At 38.3% G+C, this 25836-nt stretch overlaps 1 protein-coding gene across 1 annotated transcript; it reads right to left on the bottom strand.

Annotated features, from left to right (window-relative positions):
* Positions 1 to 8932: 8932 nt before the first annotated feature.
* Positions 8933 to 9874, bottom strand: LOC138919717 (olfactory receptor 5D18-like). The gene has a single exon (XM_070245898.1). It carries the CDS (start codon positions 9872 to 9874, stop codon positions 8933 to 8935), a length of 942 nt encoding a protein of 313 aa, XP_070101999.1.
* Positions 9875 to 25836: the final 15962 nt, after the last annotated feature.

Raw genomic sequence — 25836 nt, 5'->3', positions numbered from 1 at the left:
AGGTTAACACTCTGAAAGCATTTTCACATGGGCCAGGCTATCCCCATCTCCACTCACTGTCATGCCCACCACTGTGTGAGGATCCATGTCCTCAATGACTGCCACCAGGGAGGGAGGAGGTCCACTCCCTTAGTTCTACTGCTTCCCAGGGGTCCAGTATATCCACTTTCAGATGTATAACTGCATGGGTCTCTCAGGCAGCCTGCTGTGTTGTGGAAGGAATACTCTGTTGGTTAATGGATGTCTGTTTAGATGTAGCTTAGAGGGGAAAGACAAACAGGTCAACTCACTCTGCCACAATGCTGACATTTCTTCAGTTAATCACATTGGTCTATAGCATGAGATCTCAAGAGCTAAACATAAGTCCATTAGAGAAAACACAGTCCCACAGAGGTAGCAACAATACATCAGCTCCACACAGAGATTCCATGGTGACCATGTACAGCAGTGAGCCACAAAATGGTCATAGGTCATCATAGCCAGCAGGAAAACCTCAGTTGCCACATACGTGCAAACCAAGAAGAATTGCACACAACATCCCAGGATAAATATGGCTTTGTCTTAATTTAATATATTACCTAGCATCTTTGGCACGATGATCACAGAGTAACAAAAATTCAAAAGGACAAGTGGCTGAGGAAAAAGTACACGGTGCTGTGAAGTTGAGAGCTGACCCAAATCAGTGCAATCATGCCCAGAATGCCCAAAACCATGACTGCCTAGAAGGCAAGAAACACCAAGAAGAGGAAGACCTCAAGTCTGGGGCATCTGCTAATCCAAAGAGAATGACTTCTGTCACAGCAATACAGTTCTCCTTTCCCATGTCCCTACCTTATTGGGTTTGCAGAAAATATTAATAGTTATTCTTAATCTCAAATTAAGTTTTGTCTGTCTTCTAAAGAAGACATGAGAATAATTAGAAGAGTTAATTTTTTCAGCAAGAAAATAGGACATTTTAATAAAGATTAGGAAAAGTTCAGAAATTGTAGCATACAAATGCCTAGAGTTCACAGTTTAATTCGCAGATCATATAAAAGCATTGACATCCATATAGCCTATATGATCCCTTAAACTACTCACATACAATTTAGAGTGCGGAACTGAGTCATTAGATAGACATCAAATATAATTTAATTAGGCGTATTGTTTTATGAATTTCAAATTCCTTTTTCTTGGCCATTTCTTTAATTAATACTGGAGATAGTGAGATCCCAGGAAATAATTTTTTAAAAAGTACATAGTACTTTTCTCTCTTTTCCACTGAAACAATGAAAAGTATGCTTATTCAATCTTGTTAACCCACAGTGTTCATTTTTTATTAGTAAATTATAGATGGAGAAAGTGGCTTTTACACTCAGTATTGGTATTTTTTTCTATAAAATTAGCAGTGATTTTGCTAATTATGCAATTTAATGTCAGCTATTGTTCATGGAATTGATACTTAGACTCAAACTTCCTGTAGCCATGATGCTGAAGCCTTACAATCACCTATTTGAAAAATGAATTCACTGCTTTAAATCTATTTGATGAACTAATCAATGATGTGAATGTGAAATTATTAATACGAATGCTTCCTGCTGCACTGAAGCATTATTTATGATAGTAAAACTTAGAAATAAAGTGTTACATAGGAGGAAAATTGTCAAAGTTATGGTACATATATATTATGGAAAACTATGCAGCCATTAAAATGATGTATTTTTTTCACATTGTTTTTTAACATTATATAAATTTTAGGTATACATTATATTTTGACTTCTATATAGACTACTTTGTGTTCACCACCAAAATTCCAGTTGACATCCATCACTGTACATACATGACCTTTTACCCCTTTCACCCTCCCCACACCCCTTTCCCCTCTGGTAACTGCCAATCTGTTCTCCGTATCTATGTGTTTGTTTCTCTTCCAAGTATGAGTTAAATCATATAGTTAATGATGTTTTTGAAGAACTTTTAATGACCTGCAAAATGACTATGATAAAATGGCAAGTTAAAAAATAGTAAGCCACATTGCACAGACAGAATATTACATATGTTTACAGAAGTTGAATTGTATATTTAATCCTCACAACATTCATGAAACATAAGTACTTTATTCAATAACTTTTTTAGAAAAAGTAATTTAGAAACTTGCTTGAATTCTCACAAACGTGTTATGAAGTAGAGTAAGAAGGGACTGTGTGATTTTTTAAAAATAAGGCACTGATATATTCAAATACGTTGACCTATAGAAAACGCCAATAGTGGATGAGAACACTCCTGTTTATTCTTTTCCTTCTGACCCTTGGTAGATATGCACAAGACTATAAAGGTGCTGCTATTCCTGGAGGAAGAGAGTCTGGGCTAAATCGCAGCACAGCCAGGTATTTATTCATTCTTCAGATGATTTCAAAGAGGTGAAGGATATGTGCACTAAGAAATCCCAGTTTGAAACAAGTAATTCTTCTTCTTTTTTTTTTTTAAAGATTGGCACCTGAGCTAACAACTGTTGCCAATCTTTTTTTTTCTGATTTACCTCCCCAAATCTCCCCGGTACATAGTTGCACATCTTAGTTGTGGGTCCTTCTAGTTGTGGCATGTGGGATGCCACCTCAATGTGACCTGATGAATGGTGCCAAGTCTGCGCCCAGGATCTGAACCAGTGAAACCCCAGGCTGCTGCAGTGGAGTGCGTGAAAACCACTCGGCCATGGGCCGGCCCCCCAAATAATTATTCTGATGATATGGTTTTCTCTCTTCAATAGCTTGTAAAAGTGAGTTATTTGTCTTTTTATGAGTTCAAAGTACTACATAATTTTGAAAACTTTTTCCCATTTTCAAGTGTAAAGATGAAAAATTACATTGTTGGCTACTTATAGAGCAGTAGATCTTAACCAGGAGTTATTTTGATCCCCATGGGACATTTGGCAATATTTGGAGACATTTTTGGTTGTCACAAAAGGAAAGGATGCTACTGACATCGGGTAAGTAGAGACGAGGAGTGCTGATAAACGTTCTATGAGGCATATAACAGTCTTTCCACACACACCCACTTATACCAACACCACATGCAAAATATTATCTGGCCCAAAATGTCAACAGTACTAAGGTTTGGAAACATTCTATGGAGAGATATTTCAAAGTGTTTTGCATAAAGCCAAAATAATTCCTCCTCTTTCCGCTTCATGTGTGATTAACATGTCTGTATTCCCCTGTGAGCAGTCTTGAGGGCTCATTATTGCCATCCTTATCATAGGAGTGACTGTCAGGAGAATCTTCATGCAGTATTTACCGGGTTCCATGGATGGGGTTAGTGTGAGAGAGGAAGAAGAGGGAAGAAGAGAGAAATCAAGTATTCTTTCCAATTTGTTTATACTCTATTCCCTCTTACACTAACAACTGTTACAAGATATTTGGTCCTGCAGATAAAGTTGTCCCCACTTCCCATTGAAATTGTTTCTCAGTACACAAAGGCAAAATATTTTCATAAAGGAGTGCTCAAAACACGGCATTTCTTAAAACACTTTCTAATTAAAAGAAGGCTAAATACAGATTAACAATATGCCTAATACTACTGTCCTCTTTTACAGTTCATCCTTCTCTTACACAAGGCTGTAATAAGTTACTGCCATAAGCCATAAGAAAAAAAAAAAGAACAAGCCTCCAGATCCCAGAAAATATCATTTATGTCCATTCCCAAGAAAAGAGAGTGTAGTCCAACCAACCAACCTTTGTGTTAGACATTGCTCTCCCTGTTTCTGAAGATGCCACGATGGGAAATGATGTAGGCTTTATGTTCTTGTGTGTGAGTATCCCTGGGGCCCATGTTCCTTAAGCTTCCAAAAATAATCATTGATCTCTGCGGGAGATCAACAAGATATAAGAAAACAATACCATCTTGGGACTCAAACAATTAATAGCTTCTGTGAGATATAAACAGGGAGAAAAACTATCCCACCTTGGAACATATTATTAAAAGTCAACATGATCCCTTCTAGGGTTCATGAAGAATTGCAAAGCATTGGACGCTGCATCCAATCACTGCGCCATGAGCCAGGGATGGCCTGCCCATCGTGAAATATACAAATAAGTCTTTTCAATTTTGCTTCTCTTGTACTCAGAACCTCCTTCCTGGAAGGCAAAGAGTCTGAAGTCACACCAGAGCTCCACCAAATACCAGAAACAGGTGGGAATAATGAAGTTACTTTACTGAGAGTAATAATAATTGCTCACATTTACTGAGCACTTCCTATGTGCTAGGTACGGTTCTGAATGCAAGTATTAATGCATTTCGTCTTTATAAAAATAAATGAGACCAGTACAGTTATACACCTTCACAAGTGAGGTTCCAGAAGCAAACACAGATGTAACTTGCCCAAAGTCATACACAGACTCACTAATAGAGTGAGACCATATGCTTCTTTTGGTTTGTTGCACCCATACAACTGTGTGAGCAAGAGCAGAGCTCCTGAAGGATCCTGAGTTGGCATAATCTCTACTTAAAGCCAGAAGCCATTGAGTGAAATGGCCTCAAGGATCTCTCCCAGGTCTGCTCATTTTATGACTATACTATGTCTCCCTAAACCAATAGTGTTCAAACCATTCTTTGTGGTTTGTGTCCTTGGATATACCAAATGTTTCAAGAATTCCACAGATGTAATTAGTTACAGGTAATCAGTTTCATCAGTTTCCAAATTGTCAACAACCTAAATGTGTTTTACTAAAATTGATTCATCTGATAATTTCCTGAGTTTGAGGAGTGTTAATGGGTCTCCTTTCCCCCTAGCACTATCACAATTCCTTGTCTCTAATTTTTCAAAAGCAAAGATTCCTCTTTCCATTTACATATTACTATATGAATTACTCAGATTAGGAAAATAAAAGCAAACTTCCAATACCTAAAACATAAGAACAATTTGAAATATTGTTTTCCATGAAGCCTGAAGTTTTCTTTAGTCAAGACACTTCAAACCCATGTTATGACTTCTTGTTTCTCTCTGGCATATGATACATATTTATTTTAATGGAAAATAATGGCATTAGGTATGTGTTTTAGCCAATTCAATGATGCTTTGAAATCAGACACACAGTAGATTGATAACATTTTTTAACATTTATTCTTTAATCTCTTATCTGTTTAACATCTGTTCTTAGCACTCGCTGAAACTATTGTCACAAAATGCATCCTCCTGAAGGAGAGAGTCTCATGACAGAAAAACTAAAAGAGCATCTATAAAGAGCATCCTTGGTAGTGATGTTTTATATCATCTGAGCATCTCACTTACAGGAAAGCTGCTGTGCCTTTCTTTGTGTCTTAGACTTAAAGACATAGCAGGTGTTTTGAAACATTGATTTAAATATAAACATTTTATTGAAATTGATTTCATGGTCGTTATACATAAATTTAATGATGTAAATATGAAGCTTTAAGTTTTTGATGAAATATATTTAAAACACATACAATAGTACAATTTTAGGAAAATATTGCATTAGCAAGGTTCAATGAAATCAATAGTACATTAAATTTCCTAAACTTTTTAATTTCATTGTTTTAATCAAGGTGCCTCCAAGTAGAAGAATAACAGATATGTTTAATCATTATATGATAAGACTTGGAAGGTATTTGTGGTAATCTTCTCAGAAATTAAGAAAGCCCATGGTTCTAATAATTGTATAACAAACCGCTCCAAAACCTATTGGTTGGAAACAACAACTCCTTATTGCACTGGTCACTATGGATGGCATGAGTCAGTAAGTTACTTCTGATGCTCTGACCCTGACATGGCTCAGCCTGACTCGGCTAGGTATGTTATCAGCTTGGCAGGTTAGATGATCTAAAAGACTTCACACTCAAGTCTGGTCATTAGCTAGATGCCCTCTCATGTGATGTGGTGTGGATTATATTTCTCATTATCCAATATGGTAGTCTGTGCTTGTTCATATAACAGCTTTTCTAAGAGACTATGAAAATTCCAAAAGATTGTGAAAAGGGCACAAGGCTGTTCAGAGGTTTTAACCTGGCACAGTGTCACTTCAGCTACCTTCTGTTAGCCAAAGTTCGTCACAGAAGCAGCCTACACTCTAGGAGTGGAGAAACTGATTTCATCATTTGATCAGAAAAGTTGCAAAGGGGCAAAGATATGGGGAAGACTGGAGAATTTGGACCATGTTTGCAATCCACCACACTGGGCAACAGATCTTTGTGAAAGACATAATTTAAATTTTGGCCTAAAACAATATTGGAAAGGAACCTAATTTTGTTTAATTCATTATTTAAAAAAATTTTGATGAAAGATCATTGTGAGATATTGACGTATAACTTGGACAGAGTTGAAAGAGTTGAGTGACATGATTATTACAGCACAATTCCTGACAAAGTTTCTATTCCCATTTACCTTTAATATGACCAAGTAGTCTCAGTATTTTCACTTATTATAAAGCAGAAATAGAAAGGATGCTTAAACCTTGTGCTTTCTAACACTAAGTGATGTCTTTCCATAGATACATTAATTAATTGGAATAAAAAGTTCAAACACATATTCATAATATTTTTCACAAAAATAAGTATTCCCAAAATCATTTCTTTAGATTCTGAATAATTATATGTTATACAAATTTGCAAGGCAATTATATTTGTAATTAGTGGTGTAATTATTATTGTATCATTAAAAGTTTAACTTAATCCATAAAGAAAAACTTTTGGAATTGTCAAAAGCATTATGATCACAAGAAATAAAAAGTAAGAATCTCATTAATAAAATGATAATGTTCATTTGGAGACTAGAATTGAATATGAGTCCAGGAAAAGAGAAGACACAAATATGACTGTTTCAGATGTTGCTATTTATGTATTTTAAATGAATATGCTATGCAACAGAAATTACACTTTTTGCTGCTATTTAAGTTTATGATGATATATTTATATGTAAAATTAAATTTTAGGGATATTTACCTTTTCAAAACTAATTGAGAGGCACCTTACCAGAAAATGTGAAGACTACTCATATAAGCCATGTTCTACATAGAAGCAGCAGAATCTACCATAAAGAATATGAAATGTCACAATTTGAAAACGAAAAAAGTATGATTGTGTGCCAGCGTTTAGTGGAAAATGTGCTTCTGATGTGTCTGGAGTCTAGAACGATTGCTTTAATTCTGTCAACAACTGCTTTACAATGTTGGCCAGGTCACGTAAGCCTTCTGGGCCTTGGTTTCCTCAAAGTAAAAGCTAAGTGAGTTATGTCACCTCTACCACAAAATATGATCATCTTTGGACAAAGAAGGACAGAAATAAAATAAAATTCTCTATAAAGAGGCATTGCCCATCATTGATTCAGTTTAAGATTAATAAAAATAATTTCCTAATTTCAAAGAAAATTAGAAATTGTATAACTGCCAGATTTGTACTAAAAGATCAATTTGTAAATACCCAGAGAAACATAACTCAATAAAAGAGAAAAGCATTCCCTCATCAGACATCCAGTATGTAAAACACTGTTTCTTATATATTTTATCTATTTTTATTCAATGGTTATTTGATTCCTTATCAAATAATGCACTTAAATGAAACATTTTAATAATTATTATGAGTTCAAAATAATATGAACATTTCAAATAACTTTATTGAGCCCATATAAAATTGTTACCCAAGTTTTTTGCCACTACCAAACACCTATACATTTATTTCTTCCATTATGTTGATGATGTGTTTAGAATTTATATAGCCAGATTGAGTAAACAGAAGGAGAAGGGTGTAACAGTTATTCAAGGAAAAATGAATTACTGTTGGAAAGATCTACTGTATTTAATTTGCCAGATTAAATAGGTCTTGATGCTAATGACTGTCTAGTTTTTATTTTATTTTGAATAAACTTATATAGGTAATTAGTTTTCAACACTTAATACAACTCCAGACAATTTTTTTAGGTGGGAGTTGTGTTGAGAAGGACTCAGAGATTATGCTCATGTTCAGAAAAAAAATCATAAAGAATTTATCATACTTTTGATGTCTTTATAGGCAGAATGATAGCATGAAGTACAGGTTGAGTAGGCACACATCATGCTTACTCTTTGCATATAAGATTTTCTGAGATCCAGTCTACTATTTCTCAGCTTCTGTTGGAGTCTGCTTTTCATACTGCCACTCTGGAGTTGCTTTGAAATGCATTCAGAAGATAGACCATGTCTTATCAACTTTCCATTCATGTCAAGTAGCCTGTGTACACAAGACACACACACACGTTATAGAGTATTAGCTCAATAAGAAATTGTTGGATCATTGACTCAGTATTACATTGTGACCTCCATGATTTTGTCATGCTTTTGTCTCCTGCATACAACTCCTTTTTGAAATGTGTCCCTAAAATTCTGTCCATACGGTTATCCAAGGACAAGTTCAAACAATACCTATTTTATGAAGGACTTCTCTGAAGTGCCCAAATGGATTTGGACATGTTTTTTTTTCTCAAACCCTCTACGATACTAATTTTTTTCTATGTTATACAATAGTCAGTTTTTTCACAACCCTACCATCAACACTGGAATTTGCATTCCCTGAAGCATGTATACTATGTCTTATTTATACTTTTTAGGAGAAATTCATGTGTTCATTGAGAGCCTAGTCTACTCCAAGCATGCGATAAGAAAGAGGATAAAATTAATGTTTATTGAGGTTACATAAGTTATTACATATGTTATCTATATAGTCTTTCAATTTGAACAATGTGATTAGAAGCTAGTTTATGTTATCTCAATTTTTCAGATGAAAAATTAGAGAGTTGACTTTTTTCCAGTGAGAGAAATAGTGAAGTTTAGTCTCTTTGAACCAAAATCCATGTCTTTTCCATTGCACAGCATTGACTCTTCATTAATTTTAATTGCATCTTTAAAATCAACCTTTATGGACAGAGTTCATTTATGTGCCAGGGACAAACTCCACTAAAATAATATGGTCAATAAGAAAAGATTTTAGTGTCCATTATTTTGCTGACTGTATCCTTGACATCCTTATTTCTCAGACTGTAGATCAGAGGCATCAACATGGGGATCACCACTGTGTAAAACACGGAGGCCATTTTGACTGTGTGCCTGGAATTTTGGGAATTGGGCACACAATAGAGTAAGAGGATGGTGCTGTGGAAGATGGTGATGGTGGTCAGGTGGGAGGCACAGTTGGAAAACGCTTTGCAGCTCCCACTGGCTGAGTGCATCTTGAGGATGATGACAATGATAAATAGGTAAGACATGAAAATGATGAGTAATGTGCTGACATCATTAAAGGTGGCAAAAACGAAAAGCAGCAACTGGTTGAGATAAGTGTCAGAGCAAGAGATGGACAGCAATGAGGAGAACTCACAGAAGAAGTGATTGATTGTGTTGAAACCCTGAAATGATAATTTTATAGCAGAACACGTGAGTATCAGGCAACGTGTTACTCCCCATGCATATGATCCAACAACTGGCATGACACAGAGTTTCTGGGACGTGGCAACTGTGTAGAGCAGAGGGTTGCAAATGGCCACAAAGTGATGATAGGCCATCACAGCTAATAAAAAGGATTCAGTTATGACAAAGATACAAAAGAAAAATAATTGTGCTAAACATCCTATGAATGAAATGGTTCTGTCTTCTACAACTAGGTTCACCAGGGTCTTGGGAGCAATGATGGAAGAATAGCAAAAATCCACAAATGAGAGGTGGCTGAGGAAAAAGTACATGGGGGTGTGCAGTTTGGGGTTAATTTTGATTATTGCAATCATCCCAATATTTCCTACAACAGTGACCCTGTAGATGGCCAGAAAAATCAAGTAGAGGGGGATTTGCAGATCTGGGTAATCTGAGAAGCCCAAGAGAGTGAATGTGGCCCCACTTTTGTTTCTCTCCAATAGTAACATGGTTTCTGTTTGTCAAAATCTGAATCAGCCCTGAAAACAAAATATAAAGACAGTGAGGATATAAGAAGCTTGGTTCACTATCCATCACCAAAACTGGAAGATGAAGCAAAGTATCTCTTTCAGAATTTCTCTATGTATTTTTTATGCAAGATATGCTAAATGTATAAACTTCTAAAATGTGATAACCATTTTTAAATTTTAAGTAAATATAATATGACTATTGAATTCATTTTTAAGTTCTCAATTGTAATTTTAATTTTTACAAATCAACATGAAATCAAGAGATTCATGGTTATTTTAAATAAAATCCTCCCCTTAACACTTTCAGTTCTCCTTGAACATAATAAGTTCATAAAAAATAAGCCTAACATAATATGATAACTGATTATGACAGCCCTGCAAACATTAAAAAAATGAGAAATTTCTAAATAGATTAATTTTTGCATCGTATGTTCACATTGTGACATTAAGAATGAACAGTCCTAACACTTTGCATTTGTGCCGTTATTGTTAATTCCATATAGCACTTTAATCTTTGCTTCTGTCTCTGACCCAATAAATCTGTTATCAAAATTAATCTTATTTCTTTTAGAAAGTACACTCCTCAGCTCATGGACTTCTAGTTGTCAATCTTTCTTCACTTCTTGAGGAGTAATAAAATTGGAACAGATGCCAAAGGTAATCTAGTCTACTTCTTTATTCTAGAGGTGACAAAGCAGAAGCTGGAGAACCTTGGCTTTCTCAGTGACATGCAAATAAGGACCAATCTACACATCTATGACTAGAGCTTAGATCCCCAGACTCCAAGTCCTGGATCCATTTTTCTACACTATATCTGTAGTATAGATACTAACTTATTCACTTTATTAATCATCATGCTTTTAGCTGACAAACTAGAGACTCTAAATCTATGAGAAATAGCCCAATGACAGCACACATGCCACATAGTTATACCAGAAAGCAGCATCAAGATGAAACAAGAATGAGATTTAGGGAAATTATCTCTCCCAGGAATAAGTAATTATAGTGAAGACTCTGACCTAGAAACTTGCCTTTCCTAGGTCTCTGTCTCTGTTTTTTCTCTCCTCTCTCCCGTGAAGATACATAGGATATTCATTCTTTCCTACATTACCTGTGAGGGAGCAGGACTGTAATTTGGAGGTAGTACCACACTCTGAAGACATTTTGCAAGAAAATAGTAATACAAAAAATTATATTTTTCTAATTATTTGTCCACACTTCTAAGATCCTACCATACTGGAAAACTCTTTCTCTGTGATTTCTGATGAGGCCATCTCTGGTCCTACAGCCCAAGAAAAGTATTTCAGATGGTTCATCAATAAGAGTGTCAGATCATACACAAAAGTGAGACACATGAGGAACTTATCTGTTCCTATACTCCTAAATTTGAGTGTTAAAGGCAACCTCAAAAGATAATCCAGTGCAAAGCCAGACATTCTAATTATCACAGTTTTTTCAATACAATTTCTAATTTGTCTAAGGCATTTAAGAATTCATTTTAAATTAATATCATATTTAATGTCAAGGCCCGTATGTACCAAATGCTATTATTCAATTGCTGGTAAAAATTTCTGTATCTTTGAGCCATGGAAAGACAGCAGCTGAAATCTTCTTCCCTATAAGTTTTCCCTCATTTTGTTGTAATTTTTGCTCTCAGAGAACATACGTTTCCTGTTTTACAGTCTTAATTAAAGCTGGTCCTGTTTAATTATTTTCACTAGAGAGTCTATTCAATCTCTGCTTTTTTTTTATTTGTATATTTGTCCATTGTACCTTGACTCCTCCTCCAAAAATTTTAGAAGTAGAACAACACACATTCCTCCAAATTCTTAGAGCTCTTCTCTTCCTCTTCCCCAGCACCTGTTGTTCACAGGGCTACTGAGGAGCTCGGCTGATCCAGGTCCTCAAACACAGAGCCTTGTAGAATAAGTGCCTGTCTTCTTCCTTGCGTGTTCAGATATGTAACTTTTGCAAGGATTAGATATTTTTCAAGAACTGTCTAAATCTAAAGGGTCAGTTCCCCCCTCATGTTGTTTTCTACATACCCCACTTTCAAACTGAAACCAACCTGTGTCTAGAATCTTAAAACAAACCTGCTGATGGCAAAGGGAGGGCCTCTCTGGATTGGGAGTGATGTACGTGTTCTTATAGCTACAGTCACTACCTTTGGGACATGAACCCTATAGACCACTTATTGCCTCATTCTCTTGAGGTCATGGAATAAACAATTAAAAGCAATCACCTTTCTCTGATATAATTCTTGTGTACTAGAAAACCTGGAGCAGTATGAGGGACATTTCATATGAAAGTTCATATTTTAAGACCACTTTCCTCAGCCCCCTGATCACTTGCATACGTTCTTACAATTATCAAAATTATGCATTTATGAGTCATCACTATCAAATATTAATTGCATGACTACTATATGCCAGGAATAACCGTCTGCCTCTATACTATCTACTCTCACCATACTGGAGAAGTGTGAAGACCCATCTTTTATGTCATCACGATTCATTGAGACTTAAAGAAGAAATAATCACAGTTAAATATTAACTTGGTAAAACGATCTAGTCCCCTTTTAAATCTTTGTCCTTTTATTCTTTCTCCCCTCTACTTTGTCCAGCTAGTTTGACCTCCTCGCTTTGTTCTTTGCTTTTTGTTTCTTGAAAATTATCACACATTGCTTCCTTGTGGTCTTTTCTACTAGTATTTTCTCTACCCTGGAATTATTTCCCTTGAGTTTTTGTTCAAATTTACCTTTTTGCTGAAAACTTCCATGAACATACTAATACACTACAGAGGCTACTCCACTACTCAATTTATTGTGTAAAGTACTTAACACGGTTCAAATATATTTTTAATCTGTATTCATTGCATTTATTATACATTGTTTTTTCCCTTGCTAGAATAAATGTTCCAGCAAAGCAGAGGTTTTTCATTGCTCTGTTCATTGATATATTCCAAGATCCTAGATCAGTAAGCAGCATAATGTAAGTGTGCCATGAATCTTTATTGAGTGAAAAATATGACCTTCCAAGGAACTGGGAATAGAGTCAAACTTACCACAACCATGAGGAATTTGAATGCAGACAGGAGACAGATCAAAAAGAATGATAAGGTTGTTTTAGAAGTGATTATTCAAACTGGGCAATTAAAATATAATAAAACAAACCAAAACAAATGCCTACTCTGCTGAATGTCCTATGTCTAGTCAGAAACCAGGGAAAGAAGGTCAAGTCCATAGTGAGGATACATAATTACTCACTTATTCATTCATTCATTCATTCAATATTTATTCCAGGCTTATCCTGAGCTAGTTACAACCTTACATACTGGGGAGAAAGACATAGAATCTCTCTGTCAGAAAATTTATATTTAATGGGGGATACAAAAAATAAACAAATATGTAATTATTTTCCAGTAAATATAAGTGCAAAAAATATACAATTGAAGGTGGCATTTTAAATAGGGAGGTCGGACAAGACCATAGTGAGGTGCTTTTTGGGCACAGACCATTCATTTGTTTTTATTTTCAAATTTTAGAGGTTTTGTTTTACTTTTTGACATAAGAATATATCTTTTAAACTATGTAAAATACTACGTATTCCCCAATCAGAGTTATAATACACATTCCTAAAAGTTTTCTTTCATCTCTTCCTATCTTTATTAGTTTTTGTTTTACCTTTTCCTATTCTATTACACAACTTATCATACTATAAAAACCTTTCTGCATCTTGTCTTTATTCACTTAAGGAAATTCTCTGGAAAGCACGCTGTAGAAATATACGGAAACCTTTCTCTTTCCATTTTCACAGCTGTGTACTTCTCTATTGTGACTCCTAGCTTAATCAACAACCTTCACGTTGGATTTAATACAGTCTAATGTTATTGCAAATAGTGCTTGGGAATTAGTCATTTATATATTTTTTGCTACTCGATCTTTGGGATAGATTCTTAGAATTGTAATTGTTTGAAAGAGATAAATGCACATGTAATTTTGCTAGTAGTTCAAATCACATGTAACATGCTGCTTTCCTGCCTCCTTTGTATGAAAACATCTGTTTCTACAGATTCACTTTCTGGATATATCATTAAACTTATGTATTTCTATCATTTTCACAGATAAGAAATAATACCTCAGGGCAGTTTTCATTTTTATCTTTATTATTATGAGTCACGATGAACAACTCTTCATAAGTTTAAGGGCGATTTGTATTCCTTTATATAGACTATTTAATTGTATTTTATGTCTATTTTTCTAGAGGATTTTCATTTTCTCCTCTACTATATGTGACATTACTGGTAACTTTTGCTCAGTTTTTCATTTGTCTTTTAATTTTTTTATCTGTTTTTTGCCAGGAAGTTTTATATATTCATGTAATCTAACTTTTAAACTTGCTTTTAGAACTCTCTTTTGGTGTGTGACATAAGGAAGAGATCTAATTTTGTCTTCTTTCTAATATGGCTATCTATTTGTCCCAAAAGATGCTGTTTTAATAGTAGGAAATTTAAATTTATTTTAAATTTTATAAGGTTACCCTTCCCACTATAACTTGTTTTAATTTTTAGGGTGTTTGTTATTGGGCATCTGTGCTTGTTTAGTCATCCGTATAAACATTGGAACAGAAATTTTGAAATATGATTGCTCAGTATTCCCAGATAAAATGTATATTACATTTGCCCTGGTCCTGATATATATGAACCAGACTAGAAAACTCTGGTAGAGATTTCCAGACCTGGTAATATTGGGATACAACCTTCTGAGTAATAATATTCAAGCATAATCTATGAATATTGAAATTACTCCAGAGATTGTCCTTTGCAAGGGTTAAAGCTAATTCCTGTGACCTCTTGGACTAACAGCCTCAGAGGAGCTATAGTGAAAGGGCTCTAGATTTAGAGTCACCAGAGTTGAGTTCCTGTCTTAAATCATGATTTCAGTCATTTCTAGGCTAGTTCCTTGAACCTCTGTGTCATCATCTACACAATAGGTGTAACTGTCCTCACCCAGTGTGTTTTTCAATATAAGCTGAGTGAAAGCCCAAGACCGTGCTTTCACACAATTCACAGGAACCAAGGCATGAAGAAAAGAACCATCCTTTTAATCACATGGCATGTGTATCTGCATCTCCCAACAAAGACACGAGGCTTCAGGGACAGGACACCACCAGCTGCAAGGGATTTGAGTTTACGTCTTCATGACACCTTCACATCACAGCCTCCTATAAAAGCCTCATGCAAACCTATGTAATAGGCTTTAGAAGACTCTGTTTCTGTTTTTCTTGGGATTGGGAACATCTTTTGAGATTAGTTCAGTGAAAGGGGAACTTTTTGTCTATTAATTTCCAGAAGGCATCTTTCACATCTTTACTCCTCAGGCTGTAGGTCAGAAGGTTCAGCATGGGGTTGACAACTGTAAAAAGTACAGAGGCCACTTTGACAGTTTGATAAGAGTTTTTGGAGTTGGACGAAGTATAGGGAAAGGATGGTCCCATGGAAGATGGTGATGGTGGCAAGGTAGGAGGCATAGGGAGAGAAGGCTTTGTGATACCCCCTGGAAGAATGGATGTTTAGTTTACAAAAATAAAAACATAGGAAGCAAGGATGATCAGTGGTGTACTCACTTCATTGAAGGTGGAAAAACCAAAGAGCAATAGTTGAGGAATGTGTATATTGGAGCTCAAGACTGCGATGAGAGCAGTATACTCACAGAAAAAGTGGTTGCTTATGTTACATTCAGAAAAATTTAATTGGAGAGCATAGCAAAGGAGTACCAAGGAGCAAAACATAGGGGCCGGCTCTGTGGCCGAGTGGTTAAGTTCGTGCACTCCACTGCGGAGGCCCAGGGTTCGGATCCTGGGCACGGACATGGCACTGCTCATCAGGCCACATTGAGGCAGCATCCCGCATCCCACAACTAGAAGGACCTGAAGCTAGGATATACAGCTGTGTACGGGGGGCTTTGGGGAGATAAAGCAGGGGAAAAAAAAAAAAGGTTGGCAGCAGTTGTTAGCCCAGGTGCCAAGCCTTAAAAAAAAAAAAAGAAAAAGGAAGGAGCAAAACATACCCCAGCAATACGACCCAGCCACCAGGAGGGCACTGAGCCTCTGTGACATGGCCACTGTATAAAGCAGAGGATTATAGATGGTCACAAAGTGACCATAGGCCACCACTGCCTGCAAGACGGACTCAGTCACCATCACAGCATAGGACAGGAAAAACTACAACTTGCAGCTGGAGTAGAAGATGCTTTTATTGGACATGACCAAGTTCTCAAGCAGCTTGGAAGTAACAACGGAAGAGTAACAAAAGTCAACCAGAGAGAAGTGACTAAGGAAAAAAATACATGGGAGTGTGAAAGTTTGGGTTTATCTGGATGAGTACTATCATCCCAAGATTTCCTACTGCAGTGATAATGTACATGATCAGAAACACAAGAAAGAGATGAATCTGAAGTTCTGGGCAACTGTGAAACCCAAGAGGAGAAAGTTTGTCTCCACACTCAGAGTTCTTGCAAACATCACCTCAATGCCTTTGAAGGGAGGGGGTGAGGGAAGAGAGCTGTTCTGTCAAAGAGAAGATTCATGGATGGGAGTGACAAAGACATTATGACTTTCTGTGGTAGATAAAATAGCATGAGATGAGTTATTGGTCTTAGTTTCCTCCATCTAGAATATACCCCATGCAGATAACTGCTATGGATATACCAAACCAAGCTGAGTCTCTGAAATGTCTTTGTGTTTCCATTGCAATTTGTGTTTTCATAAAAAACACTTACCATATTGTAGTGTGCACATCCACACACTAGCTAGTAGCGTAAAATGCACATAAGTGATAGAGAATGTTTGCACATAAATGCTGAAACTAGTGTAAAAGTCAGTGAAAAAATGTGAAACATTTGCCCCAGAGAACAACATATATTGTTACTACTTTTTGCCCATATACACAAATCAACTAAAATTTTCAAGAAGATATATTTCTACTCTAAGGAAAGAGTAGAATATATTAGAAAATCAAAGAAAAGAATATATCAATCCCATTTTAGCACCTTTTGTTCACTAAAGTTTACTTCTTTCATTGAATAGCTTGGCTGCTGAAGGGCTGAGGAATCCAGTGGCTCCTCTGGACCCCAGAGAGTAGTGCGCACTTTATTAGAGTTTATGGTCTGTGGCTTAACATCTATTACAGCCCAGACATCATACAGACATCTCTTAAAGGGATCAAGATTTACAAGGTAAGAATTCTCTCAGAAATAATTAATTCTCATCCTGTAACCAAAAGTTTGGTCTCTGAACCTGATGCCAATCCAAATAACGAGAACAGAGTCTTGAGTGGAGAGGAAAGGTTTTTACTATGCCAGGCACAGGGAGCAAAGCAAGGGCTCATGCCTCAAAAATTGCTAGCTCCCCTATGAGGAATGGGTAGGGATTTTTATTTGGGGTTTTGGGTAGGGGAGGGGGAAGATGTAGCTTGTGCAGCTGGGTGCTTTTCCACCAGCCTGCGTTTGGCCTTGAGAGGCTGCTTGCAGCAAGGCGGTGGGTGGGGTGGTGAGATAGGAGGATGGCAGGTGGGCATCCTTTGCTGTTGTCTCTTGTCTCCTCTTCCTGTTTGAAGCGGGTTCAAGTGCTGGGAGTCTGGAGTCGAGGAGCTGAGGTCTGGGAAGCCTCTGACCCTTGATATTCTTGAGACAGTGGCTTTCCTGGCAAACTTCAAGGACACATGATTAGCTGAACTTTAGTGTGCCTCCAACATCAGGCCACCTGAGCTTTTAACAATTTGAAACTCCCATATAGTTGTAAAGCTCAAGGAGTCCAAGTTTAAAGAAACAGGTATTTACATGTGAGTGGAGCTAGAGAAGCAGGAAAGGGGGTGGTGGGTTTTATTTTTAACCCCATATATGCTGGGTTCGATGTGGGGAACTGATATCAGGGCTGATGTTAAGAGACTGTAACAATTCTTGTGAATGTTTATACACGAATTTAAGGTGCATATAAAGATAATACAATATCCATTTTTAAGTGGAAGTTTATTCTTTTCCTTGTGAAATGTTTGTCAATGGACTTGAAGTCAAATATTTCCATGACTGTTAACTCCTTTCTTTAATATTATTGGACTCAGAATTGGATAGCATTTACAGTGACTCAACACACACACACAAAAAGATCACAAGAGTTACCATATCAGGAAAAGAATATTTTACCTGCTTCGTAGTAAACTTGATTAAACTGGCCTGCTACAGGGATACAGGCCACCACTCTCCTGCTTATCTGTAGACTGAGTGTAACTGGAGCCCCAAGGCTTCTACATCTAACTCAGTAGTCCTAGAGACTCAAACTCCAGAAGTCACTACCAACTTACTCATCACGAGCATCAAAACAAGTAATTAAGGCCAATGCAAAGTCTCCTACACCATTTTTAATGACTCAAATTTCCTTGAAATTACACAGAAAAATTGCATCTTGAAATTGACTACCAGAACTTATTTGCTCCTAATTAAAACCTGTTTGGAATTAAAATAAAACTGAGGTAAGGCAGTGTTTCTCCAATCCTGCCTCATCAATATTAAAATTCGGTGGGGTTTTTTTGATTTTGTGGGCAGCGTATACCACATTTAGGCAAGTTACTCCAACCTATTTACAAAGTTACCCCAATGTCCATTTTTAGTGGATCCCAAAACAAGAGAAAATTCCAACAAGTCCAGTCTGTCACGCCAGCTGCTGTGTTATTTGGGCCATATGACACAGCATATATGATCGTCCTTAAAGTGTATTTGCAGATAAAGATTATTCAGAACTTTGGATAAGCCCCTGTAGTGAATTACAGATCAGACCTCTGAATCTTAAAGCAGTAACTTCCTCTGCAGATAACTATTCACCTTTTGAGAAACAGATTCTAACTTTTTAATGGACCCTAACAGAGACTGAGTGATTGACAATAGGCTACCAAGTTACTATGCAACCTACACTTCCATCACACACTTCGTATTGTCTAGCTCACCAATCCAGAATGTGAGGCATGCACTGCAGTCAACAGTACTCCTGTTCCTGAAGACACAGGTAAATTTCATGAGCAAGTGATCCAGTTGTCCATGGTCCATACTTTGATTGCATGGCTTTCTCGGTCAAAGCCTAAACTTGTCGTGAGGTATTCCTTATGAACAACCTGAATGTGGAAGAAAGCACCAGGGCCTTATTCTCAGATGATTCTTTGTGATATTCTGGCACCACACAACGTGGACATTTGCAGCACTAAAGTACTGCCTTGGGGGGTTCCTGTAAAACAGTGGTGAAAGACCTAGTATTCAGAAATTCAAAAAATGTACCTGGAACATTGGAATAGCCTATTTAAAACTCAGTTATAGGACAGTCTCTGTTGGTAATACTTTAGAGTGATGGAATGATTGCCTCCACAATGTGGTATATGCTGTAGGTCTAATAGCAGTATACATTGCTGTTTCTCCATTAATTTATGGGTCCAAAGTGGAAATAAGAGTGGCTATCCTACAATTATCCTTAGTGATCTACCAGCTAAAACTCTGCTTTGTGAAGGTGAAACTATGAGCTTTAGTGATTTAGAAGTCTGATGCTTCCATAAGGAACACAGTGATGGATCCATAAAAGTGGAATTGTGACTTGTTTGACCAAGAAAATGTGGTGGGAGTTAAATAGATTCCAGAATAGAGGCACCAATATGCCTTACTGCTTCTGTTACCAAGCCAAAGTGGGTCTGCTTCTTGGTGAGTTGAAATCAAAGCTTTCTCCAGAAGTTGTCACACAAACTAAAATTTATTTGCAGCAAATAAGGAGCCCGCAGGAAATTATTTCCAAAGCCATGGCTCCCTGAGCAAGGGAAAGCAGGGACCTTTTATCTCAGATGGAGGATGAATATCCAAAAGGGAAGTTTCATCATTACATGTAGAGATGGTTATTCACTTGCACAGATGCAGTTTGACAACATGATTCCACATGCTTCACGTGTTATGGTAATAAGGCCTAAGTTCCACCTTGGGTGGAGATCTTAACATTAAAATGAAGCAAGGGTAACCCTTGGGCACTTCTCAGCCCATCTGTGCATGTGTCACTCTTGCAGAGGGGTTTGGACCCGTTCAAGGAAGGTGATTGTATATCTTAACATAACTGAAGAAATAATTTTGAGAAACAATTAAACACTTCCTCCTTTGAGTTACTTGGAGCAGTTAGTCAGTGACAACATCCCTCCTCTGGTTTTACCCTGTTCCTCCATCTTAAGGAGCATGAGGCAAACGTCCATCTTCTGTGACTGCTTCCTACTGATCATGGGCATTGACACACGGACTGATAGAGGACAGAAGTTTTACTCACCAGGTATAGCCTCAAGTTGTTTGCATCCTTGTGTAACAACCCTCTGTAATTGCATAGCTTCAATGTTTATAGTCACAAACTGTATGAGAATTAAATATACAGAGTCCAAAGGGCAAGAAAAGAAGGATAGCTACTAAGGGGCATAAGAGAAGGAAGTCTGGCTGGCTTCTTTCTGTTAGCCATGTGGATTTTTCCAATAACCCAGTTGTACTCTCTTTTATAGCGCCACTAGTATTAACACAGAGACAGAAAGACACATTAGCTAAGGCCAAGACTCATTCCTCTCTGCCAAAAGATAATCTAAGGCAATTCTATCACCTTCAAGTCCAGGCCTGATTCATTGGCTACCATGGCCACCATGGCAGTGGCTTCTTTGATCGTGGCTGTATTATAAATGGTGTCTTCTTCTGAAGCCACTAGTGACTCAGTCAGGGAGATTACCCCAGCACTAAGGAGACCTGCTACCCACTTGTTCTTTCCTCTTTTGATTTGTGGAGGTGCTAAGGTGGTACAGTTATGAACCTGTATATATTTAGGATCTGGATGTACTTGCCCCACTGTCCAGATTCCACCATCCTTTTTATAATCTAGTTACTGGGTTTCCCATCCTTCTATGCTGGACCTAGCCTTGCTGCCCAGGAACATAAAGACTCCTTGTAAGAATACCGTGCTGAAATGATATGGGGAGGGTTAGGATCCAGGGCAGAGACTGGGATGGATAGACAGTCATTCAAAGATTGATAGGTCATTGGGATTTACTTATCTTTATGATGTCAACAAAACAAGAGCTTCAAATCAAAGAGTAGCTCACAGGAAAACTCAATGTTATCAGTCTTATGCAATGATCTCTTTTGATGTTCAGGTGTGGGAGCCTTTTTTACCCATGTGTGGTGGATACAAGCAGTGACTCCTAATATTATGGAAGAGTGAGTGGTTAGTAACATGAAGTGAGACACTACCCAACTAGCATTTAGCTGATCAGGGGGCAAACTGCTTTTCCAAGTTTTAAGATAGACCCAATCTCCAGGCTCATATGAGTGGAGCTTGAATTCTGTAGGTAAGGAAAGACAGAAATTTCCATATTTATTGAGTGCTTCTACCATCTGCTTCAGATTGATTACATGTTTGATAGCCTGGGTCTGGGTTTGTGAGCAAATCCGAGTCTTCAGAAGGCCTGGCATAGGGCATTTCCAAGGGCCATAGAAGGGTAGAGAGGGAATTAATGGTAATTGGAGAAGCTCTGCTGATATAGCGGCCCTTTCTGCAGGCGCATCTGCCAAATTATTCCCTTTTTTGGCCTCTGATTCCTCACTTTGATGGCCTTACAATGGCCCACAACTACTTCCTTGGGGCCTTGTCCCACTTCTAGCAGTTTAAGGATCTCTGGCTCATGTTTAATTTCTTTTACTGCTGCTGTTATGAAGTCCTCTTTCTTTCCAAATGACTCCATGAGCATGAATTACAGAGAAAACATACTTAGAGTCTGTGTATATTGCTATTGTTTTTTCCTTTTCCAAATCCCAATGCTCTGATTGATGCAATTATTTCTGCTTTTTGACCTGAGGTGACTGGTGTCAGCCCCTTGGCTTCTATGGTTGCATGCAGAGACACTACTGTATAACCTGCACCTCCTTGTTCATTACTCATGAAGCTGCTCCTATCTACAAACCATATTTCCTCTGCATTAGGTGATGGTTTGCTCTGGAGACCTCTGTGGCTAGAGTAAACCTGATCAATCACTTCTGGCAAGCATGGGTAATAGGCTCATTGGAATCAAGGTGCAGGGTAGCTGGATTTATGATATAATAGAGGTTTGAAGAAATCTGAAGGGGATCTAGCAGCATAGCTTGATATAATAGCATTATATTCTGGGATAGCCATAGATGTCCTTTAGTCTCTAATAAGCTAGAGACTTGATGGGGGGTCTATACCATCATGGGTTGGCACATAGTTTTTCTTCTTTAATTAAGAGGCAGGTGGCAATTAAAACTCTCAAGCATGGGGGCTATCCTTTCACCACAGTATCTAGCTGCTTCAAGAATAGGCTATCACTCTTTTTAAGGGTTCCAACACTTGAGTTAGCACTCCTATAGCTATTCTCTTTCATGAACATATAGGTCAAATTTTTTGCTCAGGTCTGGTAAGGCCCCTGCAGGTGCTTCCATTAGCAAGCGTGTAAGCTTATTGAAAGCTTGGTCACATAGCTTATTCCACTCAAAGGGGTCTATTCTGTCCCTATAGTTTACATAGAGAGACTTAGCAATCAATCCAAAATTAGGGATCCAAATGTGGCAGAGGCCAGCCATCCCCAAGAATCCTTGTAGCTCCCTATGAGTTATTGGTGAAGTTGACATATTGCCATTTTTATCTCTTGAGAAAGTCTGTGTTGTCCCCTTGAAATGATAAACCCTAAAAACTTTACAACTGATTTAGATATTTGTGCCTTCCCTTTACACACTTTATATCCCTTACTGGTTAAGAAGTTTAATATAGTTAGAGTGTTTTTATCAGATTTCCTTAATAGGCCTGGCTATTAAGATGTCATCCACATAGTGTAACCCAGTACCGTGTCCTAATTCCTAATTTTAGTTCCCTTAAATCTCAGTCCATGATTTCCCTTAAGATAATAGGGGAGTTTTTGAACCCTTGCAGTAAGACAGTCCAGCAATACTGTTGCTTTTGGTGGGAGTCTGGATTCTCCCATTCAAAGGCAAATATTCCCTGGGTGTTGAGATCCAGTGGGATGCAGGAAAAAACATCTTTTAAACCCAGCACTGTATAGAACCTGCTGTCCCCAGGGAGATCAACTGGCACAGTGTAAGAATTAGGTACTACAGGCTGTATGTCTCAGACTGTTTCACTGATAGTCCTAAGGTATTGAACAATTCTATATTCCCCTCTTACTGGCTTTTCAATGGGTAAGATGGGAGTGTTTATAGGGATCTACATGGCCTGGTCAATCCCTGCCCTAAAAGCCTATTGATTACAGTCAGGATTTCTCTTCTGACTTCTGGCTTCTGGCTTCAAGGGGTATGGTTTTACATGGGTCCAGTGATCTATCTGCTTCAATTTTACCTTAATGGTGTGGAATTGGCTACTTGTCTCACCTGTCCTCGTGCCCATACTTCAATGTTAACTTGGCTTAAAACATTTAGGGAACTCTCTTCCTTCTTAAGTGCTGGTGTATCTTGCAATAGGGCCCTGAGCTCAACTCCCCATCTTTTAAGGACTTGGTTATCTATTTTATCTTGTTCCCAGCTTATCAAGCCCCGTAACTTAGTATGTCCCTTGCTAGAAAGGGTAACAGGGAATTCCGGTAGATACAGGAAAAAAATGCTTCAACACTTTTGATTCAATTTCACAGGTCCAGGCACCAGAAGCCTTTTGGTCTCTCCTTTTTCTGATACTCCTTTTATGTCACACTTTTTTTGTGTACAGGTCTCCCCTTTGATTGTTCAACACCAAAAATGTGGCTTTGATATTGAGCAAGAATTCAACGTGCTCTCTTTCCACTGCCAGAGTCACCCAGGGCTCCTCTGGGGAGATTTGGTTGCCTGGAGCCAAATTGGGAGCCCCATGGCCCCATAATGACTCATCTGTAATCAAGGGAAGTTGCCACAGCTCAGTCTTGTTTGATCCCTTCCCTCTCTAGGGATGGTTCAGACAATCCCACTGCCAATGCCCTTCCTGTTTACAGTACTTTTGCTGATTAGCCCCCAAATTTGTTGATGGCCTTCTGGTCCCTTGCTGGGGGCTGGGATCACCCACCAATGGAATCTTCTTCCTTTCCCTCAGGTTACCTTGAGCAGTCTGTAAGGCCATAGATAGCAGGGAAGATTGCCTTTTCATATTCTTGTCTTCTTTTCCAACCTCAGTTACATCCTGGTTGTTGAACACCCCAAAGGCAGCCTCTGCTATCTGTGCAGAATTAGTATCAGGACCTATGGCCAACTTTTGGAGTTTCCTACGGATGTCTGGAGCACTTTGAGATATGAAATAGGTGTTAATAACCACTCTACTGCCCTGGGCCTCAGGGTCAAAATTTATATATCACCCAAGGGAGTCTCACAGCTTCTGTAAAAAGGTGGACAGATTTTCCTCAGGATCCTGTTGGACCTCTCAATTTAGACCAGTTAATGGTTGCCTTCCTTACCATTTGCATGCCTTTCAAAAGCAGACTCCCCAAATATCCAAGGTTTTCTTGATTATCAAGATCGTTTTGATTCCACCCAGGGTCAATCCTTGACACAACTTATTCATTAGGCCTGTGGATGTCTGACCTCGAGTCATCTTCCTTACATGCTTGCTTTCTAGCTTTGAACAGAACAGGTGACTTTTCCTCAGGTGTCAGAAATGTAGTCAACAGGCTTTGAATACCTGCCCAGGTTGGATCATGAGTGGAGAAGATTCACTTCGTTGGGTTTATGAACTCTTCTGGGTCAGCGCTCAATCCTTTAGTGTGTGCCTTTCAATTATACAGATCAGAGATGGAAAAGGGGACATATTACATAGAAAGATTATCTGCTCTTGTGTTAATTCATGATACCCAAATGCCTTCCAATTCTGGAGGATACAGCCCAAAAGGCTCTCCTCTGGGATGCAACTTGCACTCCCATATTCTAGGATTTTTTCTTGTGGTCTGTTTCCAAGAGTCCAGGGGAAACTTATAATGATTACTGGTGGTGCAGGTGCCACAAGATTTTGCTCAGAGGAGGTTAAGCACCCTAGTTGCCTGAAACCAGACCCAAGACAAATAAGGAAATGGATTGGGCAGAGGTCCTGGAAAGACTTAACTAAAGTACGAGACTCCAGAGATCAGTGGAAGTCCTTTAGCAGAGAGTGAAAGGGAAAACAAAACTGGTAGATGCTGGATTCACCCAGGGCCCTACAATAAAAAGGGCAAGGAGAAGAGGGAGACCTATCCATCCAGAAAGCTAGAATTTCAGAGGGACTGTAGGTAACAAGATCAATGTCAGATGTCCCTGACCGAAAGACACAAACTGTGGAACTCCAAAGGGCCTTGACTCAACAAAAGACAGACTCAGTGACTCCAGGGAGGCCTCAAAGACACTGAAGACAGACTCAGTGACTCAACAGGGGACTTTAACATGCAGACTCAGTGACCCCAGAGGAGACTTGAATCCACACCACATCACTCCAGGGCTTGAACCTTCAGGGAAGACTCATCAAGTTTCAGATTGCTCCTGTTTCCCCAGAGCCAAAGCATTGGGCTTCTCCAATGGCTGGGTTGTGCAATTCCTTAAGTCCTTAAGCCAGGCTTAAGCAGACTTTGTAAGATAACTTAAAAAATAACTCTTACAGACATGTCATGGAGTCAGCACCACTTGACTCCATCGAGAGATCCTCCAAGCAAATCTCTCAATGCAGCCACTGGGTCTCCCGATGGGGCAGTGAGGTCAAGCCAGCAGCACATTCACTAAGAAGGACACCCTCCTCATGAGGTCCAATCTTCAGTACCTGGTAGTGTGGATGGGCTAGCCTGAGTGTGTTGCCATAGCCCACTGCTCCCCCTATTGAAAACTGGGTGGCTGGAGGACATGAATCTCAGAGAGACAGAAGTTCCTTTGTGGTCACCAATTT

This window comes from Equus caballus, chromosome 21, assembly GCF_041296265.1.
Source record: "Equus caballus isolate H_3958 breed thoroughbred chromosome 21, TB-T2T, whole genome shotgun sequence".
Taxonomy (NCBI): Eukaryota; Metazoa; Chordata; class Mammalia; order Perissodactyla; family Equidae; genus Equus; species Equus caballus.
The sequence above is the reverse complement of the archived record's forward strand: the minus strand, read 5'-3'. Positions and strand labels throughout refer to the sequence as shown.

Excerpts from the sequence above, each read along its gene's own strand:
- LOC138919717 (XM_070245898.1), bottom strand. The coding sequence starts at position 9,874 with ATGTTACTATTGGAGAGAAACAAAAGTGGGGCCACATTCACTCTCTTG.